This window comes from Bos mutus, chromosome 20, assembly GCF_027580195.1.
Source record: "Bos mutus isolate GX-2022 chromosome 20, NWIPB_WYAK_1.1, whole genome shotgun sequence".
NCBI classification, from domain to species: domain Eukaryota; kingdom Metazoa; phylum Chordata; class Mammalia; order Artiodactyla; family Bovidae; genus Bos; species Bos mutus.
This window is the reverse complement of record NC_091636.1, coordinates 29,671,179-29,695,610: the sequence shown is the minus strand read 5'-3', so window position 1 is coordinate 29,695,610 and position 24,432 is coordinate 29,671,179. Positions and strand designations below refer to the sequence as shown.

The following is a 24,432-nucleotide window of genomic DNA, read 5'->3' as shown; positions in this document are numbered from 1 at the left end:
CTCATCTAGAACCAGACATCCTGGAGTGCGAAATAAAGTGGGCCTTAGGAAGCATTACTACAAACAAAACTAGTGGGGGTACAAATCCTAAAAAATGATGTTCTGAAAGTGTTGCACTCAATATGCCAGCAAATTTGGAAAACTCAGCAGTGACCACAGGACTGGAAAAGGTCAGTTCTCATTCCAATCCCAAAGAAAGGCAATGCCAAAGAATGCTCAAACTACCATACAATTGCACTCATCTCACACGCTAGCAAAGTAATGCTTAAAATTCTCCAAGCCAGGCTTCAACAGTACATGAACTGTGAACTTCCAGATGATCAAGCTGGATTTAGAAAAGGCAGAGGAATCAGATCAAATTGACAACATCCGCTGGATCATCAGAAAAGCAAGAGAGTTCCAAAAAAACATCTACTTCTGCTTTATTGACAACACCAAAGCCTTTGACCATGTGGATTACAACAAACTGTGGAAAATTCTTAGAGAGATGGGAAAAACAGACCACCTTACTTGCCTCCTTAGAAATCTGTATGCAGGTCAAGAAGCAACAATTAGAACCAGACGTGGAACAGACTGGTTCAAAATTGGGAAAGGAGTATGTCAAGGCTGTATATTGTCACCATGCTTATTTAACTTCTATGCAGAGTACATCATGAGAAATGTCAGGCTGGATGAAGCACAAGCTGGAATCAAGATTGCTGGGAGAAATATCAATAACCTCAGATACGCAGATGACACCACCCTTATGGCAGAAAGTGAAGAGGAACTAAAGAGCCTCTTGATGAAAGTGAAAGAGAGTGAAAAAGTTGTCTTAAAGCTCAGCATTCAGAAAACTAAGATCATGGTATCCAGTCCCATCATCCCATCACTTCATGGCAAATAGATGGGGAAACAATGAAAACAGTGAGACTTTATTTTCTTGGGCTCCAAAATCACTGCAGATGGTGACTGCAGCCATGAAATTAAAAGACACTTGCTCCTTGGAAGTAAAGCTATGACCAACCTAGAAAGATATTTAAAAAGCAGAGACATTACTTTACTGACAAAGGTCCATCTAGTCAAAGCTATGGCTTTTCCAGTAGTCATGTATGGATGTGAGAGTTGGACTATAAAGAAAGCTGAGCACCAAAGAATTGATGCTTTTGAACTGTGGTGTTGGAGAAGACTCTAGAGAGTCCCTTGGACAGCAAGGAGATCAAACCAGTCAATCCTAACAGAAATCAACCCTGAATATTCATTGGAAGAACTGATGCAGAAGCTGAAACTCCAATATTCTGGCCACCTGATGCGAAGAACTGACTCATAGGAGAGGAGGAGAAGGGGAGGCAGAGGATGATCATTGGATGGCATCACCGACTCGATGGACATGAGTTTGAGCAAGCTCCGGGCGTTGGTGATGGACAGGGAAACCTAGCGTGCTGCAGTCCACAGGGTCACAGAGTTGGACACGAATGAGTGACTGAACTATTCTACACATACTCAGAGACACATTTTTCCCCCACCCACTAAACCATTAGAAAATAAAGTTGCAAACATCAATACTACTTCATTTCAGGAGTATTTCTTTTAATAAAGGTTTATAGAGACAATTCCCTCAATCCAAGTCCTAGTTGCCTCTGACTCTCCTAATGCAATGCTTCCTGTATTAGAAGCACCAGGAGGGCTTGTTAAACCACAAATTGTTGGGGCCTATCTGCAGAGTGTTCTCTACAGAAGATCTAGGTTGGTGCTCAGGAATTTGCATTTTAAACAAATTCCCAGGTGATGCAGTAGGTCCTAGGATCACACTTTGAGAATGATAGTCCCAAGGATTCCCTGGGTCCACTGTCAGATATTCAGTAAGTCTAGACAGTGTTTCTCCCATTTTACTGCACAAACTGCCTGCGTGCATGCTCAGTCATTTAATCTTTAGGGACTCCATAGACTGTAGCCCACCAGGCTCCTCTGTCCACATGAGTATCCTGGCAAGAATACTAGAGTGGGTTGCCATTTCCTTCTCCAAGTGATATGCCAAACCTAGGGACTGAACTCACTTCTCCTGTGGCTTCTGCATGGGCAGGTGGATTCTTGACCACTGAACCAGAGTCACCAGGGAAGCACCACAAACTGCCCACCGATCTTACTAAAATTTGGATTCTAATTCAGTAGGTCTTGGGTAGGGCTTGAGCGTCTGCATTTATGACAAGCATCCAGGGATGTAATGCTACAATTTCTCAACAATGGCTGCATGTTGGAATCGAATAAGTTTTAAAATATAGTGTTACCAAGGACCCACCCTTCACCAATGACATCAAAATTTCTGGGATAGTACAATGTCTGTACATTTTTTTAAGAGAGAGAAAGAAATAAAAAGGAAAAGGAAAATATTTTCAACAAATGATTCTCACAGGTAGCCAAGGCTTGAGAAGCTGTGATGAAGCTAATTTAGGAACCTTGATCTCAAATAAAAAGAACAGGTTTTAACCACAGAATTTCAGTCACTGTAAAATCTAAATTTTCACCAAGTTCTCCAACACAGCATCTTGGCACTGAAACATAATCTCCCCCTATGTCCAAAATCTGACATTGCTTCCATTCCCTCGACTAAGTCATGTTTTCACTTTCTGGGATCCTAATAAAACCTTTAGGAACTAACACTCTGCTTGCTATAATCTCTCTTCTCTGGGAATTTCCCACTGTTCACAAGTAGAACAGCAGCCACTAGTAATACCTAGTGAGAACTGACTGAACGAGAAAGAAGATCACCCCAACCCAAGATTACCTAGACCAGGTTCTTTCTGGTCAAGAAAAAGGACAAAAACCTGGGTTAATTCTGAGCTATGGATGCAATTAAAGGACAAGTGAAAATATCTAGAATTTACTAAGAGATCACCTTACATAATGTACCCGGAGAAGCAAAGAAAGCCATTCTGCAAAGAAAAAAAAAAAGCAGTAGAATGCAGAGACTTAGTAAAGGAAAAATAATACCTAGTATTTCTACTGGTTTGGGTTTCCTTCTGTAGCCTGGCTATATTCCTGATTTTGAATCCTTGGGGTACCTCAGTTTCTTTTCCATAAACTTCCTTTTAAGGTCAAGTTGATTTAACTTCTTTTACATACTGCAAAAGGAACTAAAACCCTGTCTTTATTCTGATGCACATGTAAAAATTGTAACGAGCTTCCTTTAGTTTTTTTTCTTTTTTTACTTTTTTTTTTTGGATCAGTGTTTATACATTGAATAGGCCTCCCTGGTGGCTCAGACAGTAAAGAACCTCCCTGCAATGCAGGAGACCTGGGTTCAATCCCTGGGTTGGGAAGATCAACTGGAAAAGGGAATAGCTACCCATTCCAGTGTTCTTGCCTGAAGAATTCCATGGACAGAAGAGCCTGGCAGGCTACAGTCCATGGGGTCGTGAAGAGCTGGGCGCAACTGAGCATGCACATACAGTGAATATTTTTAATGGTTATTTCAAATTAAAGAACTAAGTTTTCCTTAAAGTCTGCTCAAAACAGTTTAATCTTTACTTCACAATTCAGGATTATGATGATGATGATCAGGTACTGTGCTGTGATATGACCACAGATGTAGTTGGTGTAAGGTATCAGATTAAATGATTTCTGAATCCAAGAACAGCAGAATCAACTTTTAGAAAAAAAAAATTAGTATTGTTATAAGTTATACAATTCTAATGTATTATCAAGCTTGCTACCATCTACATCAAAAAAGTACATTCTCCAAAGTTGGGCAAAGATTTTCTATAAAAAGTCAAGATAATAAGTGTTTTAGACATTGTAGGTCATAAAGTCTGTCACAACTAGTGACCTTGGCTACCAAAGTGTGAGAGCAGATAAGACATGGGTCACAGCAGACAAGTGTGACTGGTTTCAAAAAACTTTCATGGACACCAACACCTGAATTTTATAATTTTATGTATCACAAAATACATGTTCTCCCCACCCCACATTCATTCTTTGTGGGCCTCAAAATAAGAGGCAAAGCTAAATCTGGCTCAGGAGATAACCATTATCAGGAGGCACACGCATCCCACAGGGCAGACTCCTCTGCCTCTGTCCTAGGTAAGTAGGGCACCATAGCCTACCAGGCTCCTCCGTCCATGGGATTTTCCAGGCAAGAGTACTGGAGGGGGCTGCCATTGCCCTATCCAGAGGTAGAGGTGTACTCTGCACAAAGAAAAGCCTTTCTGGAAGTTCTCCTCTTTCACTCTCTGATTTGTGCAAATCTTATTATCCTCTTCACTAATCATCATCCATTCTTTTCTCTTTCTCTGATCATTCCCATTTACTATCAATTAGAAAAAGGAAGTAATCACAGAAAATCTGGTGTGGTTTGTGGGGCTCTGGTTTTATCAGCTAATTTTAATTTTGCTTTCTACAGAAGCGTTTCAATGCTTCTCCAAATTAAAAAAAAACAACAAAAAAAAAACTTTGTGGAAGAAGGTTAATTTATAGGTTTGGCATTACTCCAAATCATTGAGGAGCCTAGAAAGACGATCACTAGATTTTTTTTCAACTATATTTAAAATAATATTCTATTATCTATACCCTATATTTAAAATAATATATCTAAAATTAGAAGCTGAAAAATTCTAAAAATCTAAACTAATCAATTTCACATGTAGGTGATCTGACTACAAGAATCTCATTTTTCCTTTTTTCTTGGTGGCTGGTTTTATGCCTACCTTTCTGGGGCTTTTTCTATTTGTAACTATAAACACAATATATAGTCTCTGCTGCTGCTGCTAAGTTGCTTCAATCGTGTCCAGCTCTGTGTGACCCCAGAGAGGGCAGCCCACCAGGCTCCTCTGTCCCTGGGATTCTCCAGGCAAGAATACTGGAGTGGGTTGCCATTTCCTTCTCTCTGGATGTCCTCAGATGGAAGCCATAAACCTATATTATTATATAATGAATATATAGATAAGCTTTGCAACAAAATCTTTTATTTAAACATATTAGACCTGGTTTACCAACTTTTTACTTAAGTTATCTATCCTTTTATTTCTTATAAATGGAAACTCGCTTAGATTTTATGAATTATAAACAGCACAGAGTGAAATTAGCAGAATGACTGTAAAACAGGAAATTTTAAAAATACAGATTTTAATCTTAATTTTAGCTGCAACTAAAATATATGAGGATGAGTAGAAATACTAAGACAATGTCATTAGAACATAGTAAGCCATTCACAATTAGAAAACACCTGTTTATTCACGATTCTTTCAGACACAGTGCTTTGACATCCAAAGCATCTGCTCAGGGTAACTCAAATTCCAGAAAAGCCAGGCAGTACAACATTTAAAAAGTAATGACAAAAACAGTATGGAAGTTCCTCAAAAAATTAAAAATAGAACTACTTACTATATGATCTAGCAATTCCACTTCTCCATATTTATCAGAAGACAATTAAACCACTACCGAAAAAAAAAGAGGCTGCACTCTCATGGTCAGTGTATGTATGTGCTTAGTCGCTCGGTTGTGTCCGACTCTTTGCGACCCCATGGACTGTAGCCCACCAGGCTCCTCTGTTCATGGGGATTCTCCAGGCAAGAGTACTGGAGCAGGTTGCCATGCCCTTTTCTGGGGGATCTTTCCAACCCAGGGATCGAACCCAGGTCTTCCGCGTTGCAGGCGGTTTCTTTACCATCTGAGCAGTTACCAGGGAAGCCCCATGTTCAGTGTGGCACTATTTATAAGAGCAAAGACATGGAAACAAACCTAAGTCTCTACTGACAGATGAATGGATCAAGAAAAAAAAAATATATATATATCTACACACACATACACACACACACACACACATATATATATATCTACACACACAAAATAGTCAGCCATAAAAAGAAGAAAATCCTGTCTTTGTGACAACACAGATGGAACCTGAAGGCATTATGCTAAGTTAAATAAGTCAGAGAAAGACAAATACTCTATGATCTCACTTACATGTGGAACCTAAAAAATAAAACTGAACTGACAGATACAGATTGGGTGAGGGGGAAACCCACTGGGTAAAATGGGTGAAAGTGGTCAAAACATACAAACTTCCAGTTATAGGACAAAATAAGCCTACAGACATAATGCACAACATAGTATGTATTTGAAAGCTGCTAAGAGAGTACAGTCATCCCTCAGTATCTGAAGGCGACTGGTTCTAGGATCCCTGCAGATACCAAATTCTGAAGATGCTCAAGTCCCTTATAAGGCCTAATGCAGTCAGCCCTCCATGTCCATGGATGTGGAATCCTCAAACAGAGAGGGCCAACTGTAGTCCTTAAAAGTTCTTATCACAAGAAAAACAATTTAACTATGCATGGGAATAGATGTTAACTAAACTTACTCTGGCAATCATTTGCAATATATACATTTATCATTATGTTGCATACCTTAAAGCTAATACAATGGTATCTGTCAATTATAACTCAATAAAAAAGTATTGACAAAAATGATACTACATATCATAAAATACATTTATTTCTATATATGTATATTTAATCTTAATATATATGTTTGTTGTGATCCACACAGTCAAAGGCTTTGGCATAGTCAATTAAGCGGAAATAGATGTTTTTCTGAAACTCTCTTGCTTTTTTGATAATCCAACCAATGTTGGCAATTTGATCTCTGGTTCCTCTGCCTTTTCTAAAACCAGCTTGAACATCAGGAAGTTCACGGTTCACGTATTGCTGAAGCCTGGCTTGGAGAATTTTGAGCATTACTTTACTAGCGTGTGAGATGAGTGCAATTGTGCGGTAGTTTGAGCATTCTTTGGCATTGCCTTTCTTTGGGATTGGAATGAAAACTGAGCTTTTCCAGTCCTGTGGCCACTGCTGAGTTTTCCAAATTTGCTGGCACATTGACTGCAGCACTTTCACAGCATCATCTTTCAGGATTTGGAATAGCTCAACTGGAATTCCATCACCTCCACTAGCTTTGTTCGTAGTGATGCTTTCTAAGGCCCTCTTGACTTCACATTCCAGGATGTCAGGCTCTAGGTGAGTGATCACACCATTGTGATTATCTGGGTCGTGAAGATCTTTTTTGAATAGTTCTTTTGTATATTCTTGCCACCTCTTCTTAATATCTTCTGCTTCTATTAGGTCCATACCATTTCTATCCTTTATTGAGCCCATCTTTGCATGAAATGTTCCCTTGGTATCTCCAATTTTCTTGAAGAGATCTCTAGTCTTTCCCATTCTATTGTTTTCCTCTGTTTCTTTGCACTGATCCCTGAGGAAGGCATTCTTATCTCTCCTTGCTATTTTTTGGAATTCTGCATTTAAATGGGTATATCTTTCCTTTTCTCCTTTCCTTTCATCCTAAAGGAAATCAGTCCTGAACATTCATTAGAAGGACTGATGTTGAAGCTGAAACTCCAATACTTTGGCCACCTGATGTGAAGAACTGGCTCACTGGAAAAGACCCTGATGTTGGGAAAGACTGAAGGTGGGAAGAGAAGGGGACGACAGAGGATGAGATGGTTGGATGACATCACTGAATCAATGGACATGAATTTGAGTAAACTCCGGGAGTTGGTGATGGACAGGGAGGCCTGGTGTGCTGCAGTCCATGGGGTAGCAAAGAGTCGGATACGACTGAGCAACTGAACTGAATGGAATATATATTTACTAAATATAGATTATTATATATGTATATTTATGTTATATATAAAATAGTCTCAATGAATAGTGAGAAAATTTAATGCTCTCAAAGTGTGATTTACACAGGAAAATTGGAGACATAGAGCTAGAGGTTACATCTTTCAACAGATAACTGACTACAGAAAAAAATACTCATTTTTCAGTGTAAGACAAATAGTTTAACTTTCAGTTTATGCAAAGTTTCTAAAGAAGTCAGCCTCTTGCTTTCTTTTAAAATTGTGTCCCATTGGACTAAAACCAGTTCACAGAAGAACTCATCCACCAGAGGGAGCCCTTACAAAAGAGAAAAAAACGTTACCAGCAGTGTGCGTCTGTGTTTGTGTGTATGTGTGTGTGAGGGACATATGTGTGTGTGTGTGTGTGTGTGTGAGAGAGAGAGAGAGAGAGAGAGAGAGAGTGTGTGTGAGAGAGAGAAAGAGAGAGAGAGACAGAGAGTGCTTGTGTGTGTGTGTGTTTTGACTCTGCAACCCCCTGGACCACAGTTTGCCAAGCTCCTCTGTCCATGGGATTTCTGAAGCAAGAATACTGCAGTGGGTTGCCATTTTCTACTTGAGGGGATCTTCCCAACCCAGGAATCAAACCCTCATCTCCTGCACTGCAGGCAGATTCTTTACTGCTGAGCTCCCAGGGAAGCCCTAGTATACACAATTGAAGGAAGTGTATTTCTTACAAAACAAAATTCTTTAAATCCAGTAATTTCTTACAATCACATGTATTATTTTCTGAGACACACAAAATTTCCATTACTGAAATGAGCTCCCTCTAGTGCCCACAGATAGTGCAAAATGTATGAAAGAGGCGTAACTTGTTGCCCACAGCAAGTCAACTAGAGAAGTAGTATTCAACCTTTCCATTCCACCCCTACTCACGCCTTTTCTTTCCCCTAAATTAGTTCTAGGATCATTTATCTTGAAAATCAGTCACCTATATACATGATGTCAACAGTCATCCTAAAACTGTCACCTAATTCTGGGTTAAGTAATTCTAGGAAAGCCCATGTCGTCACCAATCTTGGCCTCCCTCTTACCAGTTAGTCACAGAAATTTGCTCCATGTCTTTGTATATCTTGAGGCAAATACATTTAAATTTATAAATAAGCAATATCCCATAGTACCTATCTATTAATCGAGTATGTATTAATTTGGGGAAAATAACACTAAGTACTCAATAAATGTTACATTATCTCAGGTGAACCTCACAAAACCCCACAAGGTAGGTACTATTATTATCCTCACTTTATAGATGAAGACTTTGAGGCTTACATCTCACGAGTAGTAAAGTAGAGATCACAAACTACAGGGTTAAGTACTGTGCTATACCACAGATAAGCAAGTAACTGAACTTAATGAGGTAACTGTAGATTTACACAGTTTTATAAAAAAGGAATGACCGAGCGACTTCACTTTCACTTTTCACTTTCATGTCTTGGAGAAGGAAATGGCACCCCACTCCAGTACTTTTGCCTGGAAAATCCCGTGGACAGAGGAGCCTGGTGGGCTGCAGTCCATGGGGTCGCTAGAGTCGGACACGACTGAGCGACTTCACTTTCACTTTTCACTTCCATGCACTGGAGAAGGAAATGGCAACCCACTCCAGTGTTCTTGCCTGGAGAATCCCAGGGACGGGGGAGCCTGGTGGGCTTCCGTCTATGGGGTCGCACAGAGTCGGATACAACTGAAGTGACTTAGCTGCAGCATAAAAAAGGAAAAAGGAAAGAAATACAACAAGATTCCCTGTACACTTGGCCCAGTTTCCTGAAATAACATTTTGCAAAACTACAAAATAGTGTCACAAAAAGGATACTGATAATGATACAATCTACCAGCCTCACTCAGTTCTAAGGCATTTTCAGTCAGCCAATACACATTTGCTTTTATTCTATCAATATTTCTAAATGATCTATATAAAAATTCTTTGTTTTTACCTCTCATAACTCGTCTTCAGTTCAGTTCAGTCACTCAGTCGTGTCCGACTCTTTGCGACCCCATGGACTGCAGCACGCCAGGCCTCTCTCTCCATCACCAATTCCCGGAGTTTACTCAAACTCATGTCCATCCAGTTGGTGATGCCATCCAATCATCCAATCTTTACAATAAATTTTAGGGTTTCACACTACTCTATAGTTATATATCTCAGCATTCTCATTCTTTCTACATATGTCAACTTAAGCAGTTCAATTCTCATTCCTCCAAAGCATGGGCCTTGAGGTCAAGGATTCTGAAATTTAATCCCAGTATTCTGCCATGTACTTAGTTTGGGCAAATAACTTAACCTCTCAATATTTCCATCATCTGTAAAATGGGAATAAAAGTACCTACTTCAAAGAGTTCCTGAAGACCAAGCTTTGCCTGCAAAGCAGTTGACACAGTACCTGGTACAAATAAGTACTCATTAAACTTTTAGCCATAACTATTTACTATTTCTTTACCAAGACTTTTTTAACAGCATTCCATCCATTCCAGTATCTTCAACCATTCCAACCTCTTTAACATCCTAACCTTACCATATATGTCCATCTGTTCATTCACTGAGCAAAAATGTACTATTTACACATAATGAAGATAAACAGATGAATCAAATACAGAACCTTTCTTCACAAAAGCACAATTACTAAAATCTAAGTTAGACAACAACGATGGTGCAGGCAAATGAGGGGATATAGCATTTTCTAGAGTACACATGAACATAACTAAGGTACCAAGGGCACAAAGGGAGTATGAATAGGAAACAGCAAGCAGTTCAGGTTGGCTGCAGTGGAGGATGACAGAAAAGAAGTAATGGAAAGTAACACTAAAGACTGGGCAAGGGCAGATCCTGAAAGACTTTGAATCTAAGTCCAGAATCTAAAGTTCATTCTCTCTATAAAGGAGAAATGCAGAGTGCATCATGAGAAAAGCTAGGCTGGATGAAGCACAAGCTGGAATCAAGATTGCCAGCAAAAATACCAATAACCCCATATATGCAGATGATACCACCCTTATGGCAGAAAGTGAAGAAGAACTAAAGAGCCTCTTCATGAAAATGAAAGAAGAGAGTGAAAAAGTTGGCTTAAAACTCAACATTCAGAAAACTAAGATCATGGCATCCGGTCCCATCACTTCATGGCAAATACATGGAGAAACAGTGGAAACAGTGGCAGACTTTATTTTGCGGGGGGGACTCCAAAATCACTGCAGATGGTGACTGCAGCCATGAAATTAAAAGACGCCTACTCCTTGGAAGGAAAGTTATGATCAACATAGACAGCATATTAAAAAGCAGAGACATTAATTTGCTAACAAAGGTTCGTCTAGTCAAGGCTATGGTTTTTCCAGTAGTCATGAACGGATGTGAGAGTTGGACAGTAAAGAAAGCTGAGCACCGAAGAATTGATGCTTTTGAACTGTGGTGTTGGGAGAAGACTCTTGAGAGTCCCTTGGACTGCAAGGAGATCCAACCAGTTCATTCTAAAGAAGATCAGTCGTGAGTGTTCATTGGAAGGACTGATGCTGAAGCTGAAACTCCATTACTTTGGGCACCTGATACGGAGAACTGACTCATTGGAAAAGACCCTGATGCTGGGAAAGATTGAAGATGGAGAAGGGGAGAAGGGGATGACAGAGGATGAGATGGTTGGATGGCATCATCAACTCAACGGACATGAGTTTGGGTAAACTCCAGGAGTTGGTGATAGACAGGGAGGCCTGGTGTGCTGCAGTCCATGGGGTCGCAGAGAGACGGACACGACTGAGCGACTGAACTGATAATGAAAAGACAGCGATTTATGAGTAAGGCAGTTATTAAGTTCATAATTATACAGCCAAAGCATTAATATGCTATACAATATAAGACAGACTAGAGAAATCTTTACTGTGCCTGTATTTAGAAACCTCCTGCTGCATTCAATGATATAAGGAGGAAAGCCTGAAGGGAAAAATACTGAAGAAACTGAATCAATACAATGTAAAACTTAACAAAATGTGGGAAAAGGAAGTGAAGATGATTTAGGTTTTAAACTTAGTATTGTGAACTAAAGAAAAATGGCTCAGACTTCTCAAATCACTTATTCATTTTCCTGAATTCTAAACTAGATTTTAACTTCAGTCCACTGAGAACTGAATACTTTTTACCTGTGGAATGAAAACAAGTATCTTGAAAGAATATGGAATAAATGATTTTAAAAATCTAGAAGACTGTAAGTATAATAAATAGATTCAAGAAATCTATTAAATAGAAGACTGTAAGTATGCTGAGTAGGTAAGAGAATGCTGCTTATGATATCTGATATAAAATGTATATTAAAAGTGAGATTAAGGAAACCTATAGTCATCTCTTCATAAAATAGGAAAGAGGATTCCTATACTCACTCGATAAAAACATTGAATACATATATGAATGAGGAAAGAAAATTTAAATTCTTACTAAATTTTAAGAAAGGTTCTCCACTGTCTTCAATGCTCTGAGGGCTCAATATTCTCTTCCACTCTTTGTCTTATAAAATGGCCTTCTGTTGCTAACTACACTTATGAAAATATAAACTTTAATATATTCATTTAGTAAAGTATGATAACCACTTTAGTAAGTAAGTGTTAGTTGCTCAATCGTGTCTGACTCTTTGCGACCCCATGGACTACAGCCTGCCAGACTCCTCTGTCCATGGAATTCTCCAGGCAAGAAAACTGCAGTGGGTTGCCATTCCCTTCTCCAGGGCATCTTCCTGACCCAGGGATCAAATCCATGTCTGTTGCATTGCAGACAGATTCTGTACTGTGTGAGCCACCAGGGAAGCCCGTGATAACCATTTTAGGTAGTACTTAATTATTAATACTGAAGGTCAAAACAAAAACCTAATGTACCATCTGACGCAAAGTAAATGACATCTGAGGTTTCACACAGATTTTTAGGTATCTCCCAAGCTCCATTTTGCAATTTTGGAATTTAAAGGCAAACACACTTGTTACTGAATGGGAAATATGAATATGCCTCTTTGCAGAGTCTGTCATCTTACCAGGTCTTTCCTTCCCAGTGCCTTTTGACTCAGCAAATTTTTGTATCAAGCTTTCAACTGTAGTATTGGCCATGTTATTTATAAATTCTTCATGGACCTGTTAAAATGAAATAAAGATAAGTTTTTTTCATTTTCCATAAATATTCTTACTGTATTTCAGACAAAATTTTCACAAAACAATTAAAATAGAAGTCAGTGCAGTAACATGTTTATATCTGAGTGTTTTAGAGACATCAGTCTTATAAGAAATAAAACTCATAAAGCAATGAAAATAGTATTAGAATTTTAGTAACAAAGACTTCATCTTTCTCTGTTATATTTCAATGCACCCTAAATATCATCATTAAACCACTTTTATATTTTTGGAAAATTTCTAAGTATAAATTCTATAACTTACTAAAGTTGCTATTCTAAATTTTAAAATAAAACTTTAAAAAGAAATATTCAAAAATTGTTAACAGCAGACTTTTAATGTAAAGAGACTGAGCAAAGTTAATTTTTAAAATTAAATTATCATCCTTGATAGGATTATAAACTCCAGGTTATTTCATATTTAATACATGTAAATATATAGTCTTTATATAGTCTTCATCTGAAATAATTCAGTACCACGCAATGAATTTGGATTTTTAAAGTCATAAGAGAACATGAAATTCTCATGAATCAGTTTACTAAAAGTGAAAACTTACCTGGCCTATTTGCAGATGAATTTCCTTAATAGCATTTGACAAGGATCCTATAATTTCTTTTATGTGAATGAGGTGAGTTTGTTCAATATCCTGAAATTTCTGGGGAGCAAATATATAAAAAAAAAAATTACACACACACAGATATATTCTGAAATTAAAACAAATTTTTCGAAGTCATCTTAATACAGCTAACCAAATTTAACAAGTTACCATTATTATATAAAATTTAACAATGCTTTAAAAAGCAGAGATGTTGCTTTGCCAATGAAATCCATCTAGTCAAAGCTTTGGTTTTTCCAATAGTCATAAATGGATGCGAGAGTTGGACAGTAAAGAAAGCTGAGTGCCGAAGAATTGATGTTTTTGAACTATGGTGTTGGAGAAGACTCTTTTTTTTTTTTTTAAACATACACTCTTGAGAGTCCCTTGGACTGCAAGGATCCAACCAGTCCATCCTAAAGGAAATGAGTCCTAAATAGTCATCAGAAGGACTGATGTTGAAGTTGGTGTCCAATACTTTGGCTACCTGTTGGGAAAAACTGACTCATTTGAAAAGACCCTGATACTGGGAATGATTGAAGGCAGGAGGAGAAAGGGACGACAGAGGATGAGATGGTTGGATGGCTCAATGGACACGAGCTTGAGTAAGCTCCAGGAGTCTGTGTTGGACAGGGAGGCCTGGCGTACTGCAGTCCATGGGGTCACAAAGAGTTGGACACAACTCAGCGACTGAACTGAACTATGCTTCTAGATACTGAAATATAACATCAGAAAAAGTTAACTTTTTGTTGTGCCATTTCACAGGCAAATATGAATTTTTTCAGTATTAGAAGATACCACAAATTAAAATTTATAATCAGGGTCAGAAAATTAGGAGGAGACCCAGAAGAGAATAGTGTCAAAAAACCAAAAGGAGAAGTATTTAAAAAAACTGAAAAACAACTAGCTGGCAGAGCTAAAACTACAGTTTACTTCTTAAGACTTTACAATCTAGCCCAGCGACTTTCAAAATGTCTAATTCTTAAAATGTTAATATGTACTCTCCAAAAGAGGTAATCTATGGTTTAAGAAATCTGTGAAAACGTGTGTGTATACTCTATCTCAGCAGTTCTCAACTGAAGGCAGGGATGATTCAGATGACCTGGGGAATGTTTTCAAATTACAAAACACACAGATCCCCCAGCACTATTCAGGAAATGGGCTAGAAAGAGGTAAGAATATTGCTGGGAAAAAAATTCCACGTTATTGTGGTCTTTACTTCCCGGGAAGAAAACCAGTGCTATACTTCACTTCATAAGAAATATATTAAAAACTGAAGTAAAGATATATTAAAGTAAAAATATATTAAAAACTGAGAAATACTAAAGTAACAAAGCTTATTTTACTCTGCTTAACCCTGTGTCTTCCAAATTTAACCATACAACCCTTCTCTTCCTCTCTGAGTATCTATTAATATCTCACAATAATTTTCTTCAAAACAGGATTTGGGAAATGCTGAACTAGTCATTTTCAAATAAAAAAAGAAAAAATACATCTGTCATTTCCACTGCCAAACCTGACTACCCTCTTTCTTGGCAAATTATATCAGGTCTAAGGAGCAGGCCTAGATGTTTGCTATTTTTCCCTAGTTTATCAAATTAAATTCCCTCACCCCATATTAAATGTTCAGTTTCCTTCAGCATGCATCAGAATCTCTAAGCCAAATAATCATATCCGTATTTGTATAAAGGGTATGAACTTCAAAAAAAATCAATAATGGTGAAATTACAATTTTGGCAGTAATGTAACAACAGTCCAAAAACTTACCAATTTTATTCGTGAGGAATGACAGAGTTAAAATACAGAACTTGTTTTGGCTAATTCTGACCAAGTCCAATAAGAATACCAAAACTGCAAGATCCTGAATTATTCTTAAGAACTGAGGAACAGTCAGCCAGAACATGATTCTACTTTATGTTTCTATTATAAGAATTCACCCTTAGCTTAATATTTGGCAATTTGATGAACAAGATGTTTTCCCACAGAAAGGTAGTCTCAAATCCAGGAAAAGACTGGTCAAATGGCCACTAATTTCATATGGATGATTCCTAATACCAAGAAAACTATGCACCTTCTTTCTCTTTTGAAACACCAAACCTAAGTCAGATCCTTAATAAGTGAGAAATATCTTGAAGCGTGAAGACAAACAGAACCCAAAAGCATGATTTAGCTGCAATTTTGAAATTATGCTTTATTTCTGGTGGGAAGATATTGCTAAATATCACAATTCCTCAAAATTAGTGACTTAAATAAATTAAGTTATTTAGCAAAGGAATATAGTATCAAGTGTTTGAATATAAATGAATAAACTTTCCTGAACAGATTTTTCTTCCTTGCATTCAAATTCACTGGGCTCATATTATTGTTACATTAGCGTTTTTAAAAAGTACAATTTTGTCAGCCACTACAGATGAACAAAAATTGGGTTCAAAATTGGGAAAGGAATATGACAAGGCTATATATTGTCACCCTGCCTGAGTACATCAGGTGAAATACTGGGCTGGACGAATCACAAGCTGGAATCAAGACTGCCAGGAGAAACATCAAAAACCTCAGATATGCAGATGGATGATAGCACTCTAATGGCAGAAAGTGAAAAACTAAAGAGCCCTTGATGAGGGAGAAAGAGCAGAGTTAAAAAGCTGGCTATGAACTCAACATTCAAAAACCTAGGATCGTGGCATCCAGTCCCATCACTTCATGGCAAATACATGAGGAAAAAGTGGAAACAGTGACAGATTTTCTTTTCTTGGGCTCCAAAATCACTGTGGATGGTGACTGCAGCCATGAAATTTAACAACACTTGCTCCTTGGAAGAAAAGCAGAGTACTGGAATGGGTTGCCGTTGCCTTCTCCGAACAAATCTAGAGAGCATATTAAAAAGCAGAGACATCACTTTGCCAACAAAAGTCTGTATAGTCAAAGCTATGGTTTCTCCAGTAGTCATGTATGTATGTGAGAGTTGGATCATAAAGAAGGCTGAGCGCCAAAGAATTGATGTTTTTGAACTGTGGTGTTGGAGAAGACGAGAGAGTCCCTTGGACAGCAAGGAGATCAAACCAGTCAATCCTAAACGAAATCAACCCTGAACATTCACTGGAAGGACTGATGCTGAAGCTGAAGCTCCAATATTTTGGCTGATGCTGATGTGAAGAGCCAACTCACTGGAAAAGACCCTGATGCTGAGAATATTGAAGGCAGCAGGAGAAGGGGACAATAAATGATGAGATGGTTGGATGGCATCACTGACTCAATGGACATGAGTTTGAGCAAACCCCAGGAGATAGTAAAGGACAGGGAAGCCTGGCGTGCTGCATGGGGTCCATGGGGTCACAAAGGGTCAGATATGACTTAGCAACTGAACACCACCACTACAGATAGATAGATAGATAGAGAGAGAGATATAAAAGCACTCTAATACTAAACTTAATCTGAGGGTGTTAATTAAACAAATCTCAAATTCTTTGTACTAGCCATGTTACTGTTCAAAGTAAACAAAATCTCCCTACTGTTTCAAGTTAAACTGATAGTGGTGAAAAGCATAAGCATAGTCACAATTTTAGTCATGCTTATTCTTAACTCAGGGTTTCCCAGGTGGCTCAGTGGTAAAAAAACAAACAAAAAAACCCACCTGCCAGTGCAGGAGCCACAGAAGATGCAGGTTCAATCCCTGGATGGGGAAGATCCCCTGGAGGAGGAAATGGCAACCCATCCCGTATTCTTGCCTGGAAAATCCCACGGACAGAGAAACCTGGCTGACTACAGTCCAAGGGGTTGCAAAGGAGTCAGACACGACCGAGTGACTGAGCACACATTCTCAAGTGAAAAAATTTACATCACAAGTACTCCAAGTAAAGTCTAAGTTCTTTCACCCAAGGACTCAATTTCTTCTCACTCTGGTGTGGTCCTGCCACCAAAATCTCATTACTGCTAGACTGACAGACCCCTTTCCCATTAGGATTAGGTCAACCTGCTTGGCCTGGAACAAAAACCAAAGCAGCAAAAGAATTCTTTCCCCTTCTAAGTAACCCAAAATAAAGCCTACTATCTATTAAGAAACAAGAGTTAACCGGTTCTATGGTTGTGTGTACATGCTAGAGAGAGAGAGAGAAAGAGTGAACACGAGAGAAAACATACACGTATTAGCACCGCATACCATCACCTTTATTTAAAAGCAGCGTGGCTAAACATCTGCTCAAACAAATTAATTATTCCATCTTGGGATTGGCAAGATAAACAATTAAAATGCCAATCTGAAAAAAAAAATGTAATGAGGAAGCAGCAAGAGGGAAGGGAAAAATAAGTGCTGAGATTCTATATAAGGTAACACATACAAACGAAAACACTGACTTGAACAAATTCTAACTTCTCTTTTTTCAAATTAAATAACTGAAGGCAAGATTTTCACTGATAGAAACTAATCTTTCCGATAGAAAATAAATCAATAACTGCCTTATACATGAGTGTTCCTAATGATTTAAAAGATAAAACAGAACTTGCTGGAGTCCACAACCACCACAGTTGCTACAGAAATTGTAACTTTCTATCTCACTGGAGTTGGAGCCTCATTTAACACAACTAAACCCTTCCTGAAACATTATCACTTCTGAGCTGCCAGGACATGACACTTTCCAGTTTTCTTCCTTCTCTGGCTTCTCCTACTTGGGTTTCAGCATCTCTTCCTCTTCCAAACTGACAATGATGAACCTCTCAGAGTTTGGCTTAATTCCCCACTCTCTATCCAAAGATCATGTCATTATGGTTTTGTATACTGCCAAGCCCCTATATTATAAAGGCCCAATTCTTTATTCAAAATTTTCGGGACCAAGTGTTTGGGAATTTAAATATTTTGGATTTTTTTTAAATAAAGGTAACGTGTTATCATATATGTCATTATACTACCAGTAGGATCTGCAGTGGCATCTGTTTATCAAACACTAAAGGAAAACATTTATATTCAGCCTAAGTAGGATAAAGAGACTATATATAGCCTCACATCAGATCAAATCAAGTTCTGCTGCCAAATGAATTCTAGAAAAAAAAAGCGGGGGGGGGGGGGGTTCAGAGAATTCAGAATTGTCAATAAGGGACTGTGAACATTATGTCCAGTCCAGATTACTTAGAGCCTCCAAAACAGCCATTTGCTTTCTCCACTTAAGTATATAGGGATTAATCCCCGATGGTTCAGTGGATAAAGAATCAGCCTACAATGCAGGAGATCCCCTTCCGACCCCTCAAACTAACAGCTCTTCATCTAGACTTTGCTATTCATCTCTGTCAAACCTGGAAGAGACCTGGAACTCCTTCAGAATTCTCCCATCCACCCTAACCCTGCCACATCCAAATGTATTCACTTCTCTCATTTTCCAAGGCCACCACACTGACTCTTATCCTTCTCACTGGACTACAATACTACCTTCCAAATTGGACTATGATTCTCCTTTGGCCTCACTATAATCCATTCTTTATGAAACTGTCAAAATTAGCTTTAAAAATGCAGATCATATCATGTCGTATCCCTGCATACAGCTCTTCAGTGCCTTCCAACTGCTCTTAGAAGAAAACCTAAGCCCTCACTAGAGCCTGGTCCTTGACTATTTCTTTAATCTCATTTCTAACCACCATCTCTCCTGTTTTAGTAAGCATTTTTACTTTCTAGAATGTGGAGCTCTTTTATACACCTAGGCCTTCATAGCCATGGTCCCCAATGCTTGGAACACACATACCCTAGACTGTCTTGTACCGATTCTTCAAGGCTCAATTTTAAATGTTAGTTCTCCAAAAAGGCCTTTCCTAACTCCCTAATCCAAATTAAGTGAAGGCCACTCAGTCATGTCTGACTCTTTTGACCTCACAGGCTATACAGTCCATGAAATTCTCCAGGCCAGAATACTGGAACGGGAAGTCTACCCTTTCTCCAGCGGATCTTCCTGACCCAGGAATCAAACCAGGGTCTCCTGCATTGCAGGTATTTTCTTTTTTTTCCATGGTCTCTCAGTCACATTCCTCTTCATCTCCCTTGCAGGTATTTTCTATACCAGCTGAGCTACCCAGGAAGTCTCTAGTCCAAATTAGGTCATCTCTATAATTCTATCTCATGATCTCATGGAAGCCTGTTCTTTTCCTTTGTAACATTTATAATAATCTGTAACTTTATAATTAAGCATATATTTACTGTCTCCCTCCTCTATACTGTATACTCCACATAAAGCACAGAGAATTTATTTACATACATACTGTATACATCTAGCATCTAGCAGTGCCTGCAACATGGTAAGATGAGTACATTATGCCTACACACAAGCACGCAAACCCTTTGTTTCTGGGACGTGACTCATTTAGCACTCCAAGCAGGATGACGCCCTAGAATCCAGAAAGGCAGATTCATAAAGTCCTTCTTCACACCTACAGAGTGCCTACCATGAGCTAGGAACTGTTTTAAATGCAGAGGAGATAGCAGCACACAAATCAGTCTCTGCTCTCACAGAACTTACTCAATGGTGGAAGACAGACAATAAAAAATATGGGCAGCAAAGCTAGTGTGCTTCACCACATTTCTAGTCCTCTCAGACACGATGACTAAGAATGCTCTAAAAAGAGGTTTCTCTACCAGTCTCAGTGCCAGAGTGAAGAGCTGACTCATCATGGACAAGTAGCATGCACTTGCTATTGTAATCCACTGAGATCTGTGGGGATTCTCTGTCATCACAGCATACCCATCCTATCCTGTCTGAAACAGTAAATAAAATTCATGGTGTTAGATGATGACAGCTGTTAAGGAAAAAAACAAACCAAGAGAACAAGACATGAGGGTAGAAGCTTTGGATATGATTCATAAAAGGCACCCATCTTAAATCTAGCCCTGTAATTAAGGCCTTAAGAATATCAAATTGAATATAATTTATCCCAAGTTAATGGGAGACAGACTTTTTAAAATCTTATATTTTCCCTTACTAAAATGGAGAGCAGGGATTCTTGATTGCTTTATTTATTAACTACTACATCCTCAGCACTGAGTGATTTCCAGTTTTCTACTTAAGTATAAGTCAATTTTAAAACCCATACATAATCTTCATCATCTACCAATGTCCTCATTTTCTCCAATGTTCTCTTAGAACATTCTCTTCTAGTTGATCTGAATAATCCCTTATGATATTATAACTACTGACTGACCATAATTTTCAATCTCCAAAATAAGAGGTGTATTTTTAAAACAGCATTATTAAAATATTGAGACTGTGTATTTTAACAGTTTCTATATAAAAAAATCTTATGACAAAAAATTATATCAGAAATATATTTAATATAACTTACTGTAATTTATAAACAATAAATACAAATATCCTATTTTAGATTTAAAGCCTTAAAAGTACCAACCTGAGCTGTTTCTGTCATTTTCTGTTCAAAATCTGCTTTTGCTAATGCATATTTTTCCACATAGAGTTTGTAAGTATCTGTAGCTTTCTTAGATTTAACAGCTGCCTGTAACAAAACAAAAACATTTAGAATTACACAAAATCACTTTACTTTCCTTAAAAAAAAAAAAAGTTCATTTTAAGAGATGAGGCCTATGCTGAGTTCAAGATGACATAAACTAACTTTAACACCTTTTTTCAAGTCTTTCTTATTAGTGTTTTTGTTATGGTCATACAATGATGTAGAAATTAAATCCTAATTCTCTTGTCCAATGGAATGTGCTTTTAAAAGTTAAAATACTTTCATTTATAACCCAGAGGAAGATCACACAATCACATTATAACAGTACAATGTTACTAAAAATTCAGCAATCAAGAATGTGACAATACCAGCAGAATATGCTATGAGTCTTCTTCCTTTCTCCCACAACAGATACTCCATTTAAGGTCTGATCAGTGACTATAAAGCTAGCACAAAAGTTGAAAAAAAAAAAAAATTCAATTTTCCTTGATGTTGCTTAATATTTTTTACACTTCAGAAAGTCAGTAATTTGTTTTAATCATTGTCTATTTTTCAAGATTTCTATTTTTTAATTGCTACTGTATTATAATAGTTTTAACTTTTATCAAAGTTACTTATTCAACACAAACTTAACAATACATTAAATATTAGGCACCAAGGAACAGGAAGACAAATTATGTAGGACTCTCTTCCTCAGGGAGTTCATAAAAGAAGCATAACCTATACAAAAAAGGCTAGAAATTGGTGGAAAGTAACCAGTAGATTGGGGCAGACATGTGGCTATCAAGAATTTAATTATTCTCAAAAGACTGCTCAATTTGAATACAGGAAGTCTGAAGGGAAGGGGTGTTGAAGTAAATAAGAGTTTAAAGAAGATCAAAAAATAGGAGAGAAGCTATAGCACTTCAAGATAAAAGATCTCCACTTTCTTGGTGTGATAAAAGGTAGTCTGCTATGAGTGAAGAAGAGAAGGCTGTGGTTGGAAACTTCAGAATAAAGTTTCAAACCATGGTTATGGAGGATGCAACTGGTAATAATTACAGGAGTAAAAGTATTACAAAGAGCCACTGAGGGCTAAGCTGCAAAACCTGCAATTTGTACACAGACAATCAGAACCATAGGCAATTATTTCCAGCTACGTTCAGGAGTCTAAAAATAAGTATTAGAAACTAATCTATTAAGCATTCGAAACACAAAGTTGGGTTTACCTGGAAGTTGGGAATGGCAAGAGATGCATACAGTTCTAGACCCTAAAAAAGTTAACTCTGCACTGTCTTGAAAATTTTACTGCATATATTATGTTAAACATATATGCTCTATCCTTGCTGGCCTTTATAAACAAAGAATATAGGGCACCACTTTATCTTGCAGTGTATTAAAACCATATCTTGTATCAAAACTGAATGCGGTTTCCATTCATGGTCTGGCAATGAAGATCCCACATGCCAGGGAACAACCAAGTCCGATGCTCTAGGGCCCGTGCACAACTACTGAGCCTGCGGGCTGCAGCTACAGAGCCCACGCACTACAACAGAAGTCCCCGCGTGACGCAATGAAGAGCCGCACGCCACAACTAAGACTCAATGCAGCCAAATAAAATAAATAAGTAAACAGGAAACTGGGTCAGAAGAAACTAAGCTTTAAAAGCAATAGCTACATTTCTTCTCATAATTAAAAGACGGGTTCTAATAGATTACCTAGTGATAATGAAAGAAATCCTGTATTTTATCATTTCCTTAGCATTATAAATAAATTTATTGATATACTACTGGAAATAACTCTGTTTAAGGGTCTATATAATTTTCCCAGTAACATCTTATGAATCAAATATATACATAAAAAATAAGTACTTTGTCATAGTCCACAAATATGAGTAACTTCTAAATGGCGCTTTATAAAAGGGTTTGTAAATGAAGATGAGAAGCATACTATGTCATAATATCCAGTAAGTATGTTTTCAAGTTCACACACACAAAAAATAGTTCAAAGATCTATGTTTAAAAAAAAAAAATCTACATTCATGGTAATAAAGAGCTTATTACAGGCCAAAATATTTACTTAAGCTTGGATTTAACTACATATGAATCAGAGACACACTAACACCTCAAGTATCACAAGCAACAATATCACCTCTTGAGCAGAACAATTAGAAAAAAGCACTGCTTTCTCTTCTTTTTGCTGATTCAGAAGATTTAAATTATACTCTTTTCAGTAGTTATGCTTAATGTTATACTTGACTACTACTAATTCTAAGTGAAGTCGCTCAGTCGTGTCTGACTCTTTGCGACCCCATGGACTGTAGCCTACCAGGCTCCTCTGTCCATGGGATTTTCCAGGCAATAGTACTGGAGTAGATTGCCATTTCCTTCTCCAGGGGATCTTCCCAACCCAGGGATCGAACCCAGGTCTCCCGCATTGTAGACAGACGCTTTACTGTCTGAGCCACCAGGGAAGTCTAATATACCATTAATTGTAAAACACACCATTATTTTGTATACCACTCAAACAGAAAAACACTGTCGATTAAACCATGAAATTATGCTTTCTTATCACTTAAAATTTTTATTTTAGACTTATTGTAAGAGCTCTTTTAGACTTACTTGGAGGTAGATTTTTATTCTTGTGTGATAAAAATAAAAAAGACAGCAAAATAAACTGTTTGAGATACTCCTAAATTTTTCTTCACATTCAGAGTCTGACTCTTCTCAGTTACTTCCAAGTCAGGGGCTGCTAAGGTCTGTTTTTCCCCCTACATATTATTGTCTTCAAAGTCACCAAAAATATTATTGACACAGAATATCTTAAAAGTGCTGCACCACCATCTTCAGATTTTCTTCCAAACAGTGGTGTTTACATTTTCTTGATTTTACCAGATCTCAACAAAAGGTTTTCAAGTAACAATCAGAACCATTCCTCCCTCGATGGTCTTAACGTGGTCTGTCACCTGAAACACCAGTGCTGCAGCTGTCCAGTCAAGCCACCAGATATACAACCAAGCTCACAGAGCCAGTGAGACCGCACGGCAGATGCCACCTGCCCACAGTGATTATAACACCACCACCATGTGAAGATGCATTCTAATTTCAGAGATGTGAGGGAAAAGATATACCTGGTAGCTTTTAACATTCTCTTTTTTTTTCTGGTGTCTCAGTCTGAATTATCTTTAACCTGCTTAATACCGAGAATGTATTTATGATCTAATTCTTGAATTTAATTCTTAAAAAATTCTGATCTGTTAACTCTTCAAATATTACCTGTCTACCATCCTCTCCAATTTTTTTCTTCTAAAATCCACAGCAGACCATGGTGACCTTTACTCTCTGCATATGTCACTGGTAAGTTCCCGAATTCAGTCTTTCACTATATCAACTCTGAAGTTTATCTTCTCTAATGCTTTTTTAAAATTGAAGTAACTATATATTTCATTGCCAAGTTTTCTAGTTAGCTGTTTTCCCATCTACTAGTTGTTTCATCTGTCTTTCTTAATTTCTTTTATATAAGTGTTACGTTCATTTGCAACTCTGAACATCCTCAACATATATGAATGTTTCTGATCATGTTTAATAAATCTAAATTTTATTTGAACTGAATTCTTCTTCTAGCTGTTAAATTTGTTGCCATCTGTCTT

The 24,432-nt window shown here is 37.7% G+C and overlaps 1 protein-coding gene across 1 annotated transcript in view; it reads right to left on the bottom strand.

Moving 5' to 3' along the window:
* FCHO2 (FCH and mu domain containing endocytic adaptor 2) overlaps positions 1-24,432 on the bottom strand; it is a 126,038-nt gene that overhangs the window by 60,975 nt on the left and 40,631 nt on the right. The window contains exons 6-8 of the mRNA XM_070357584.1: positions 20,745-20,849; positions 13,329-13,427; positions 12,640-12,736 (exon numbers count right to left, since the gene is read on the bottom strand). Coding sequence (XP_070213685.1) covers positions 12,640-12,736; positions 13,329-13,427; positions 20,745-20,849 — 301 coding nt within the window. The remainder of the gene's footprint in view (positions 1-12,639; positions 12,737-13,328; positions 13,428-20,744; positions 20,850-24,432) is intronic.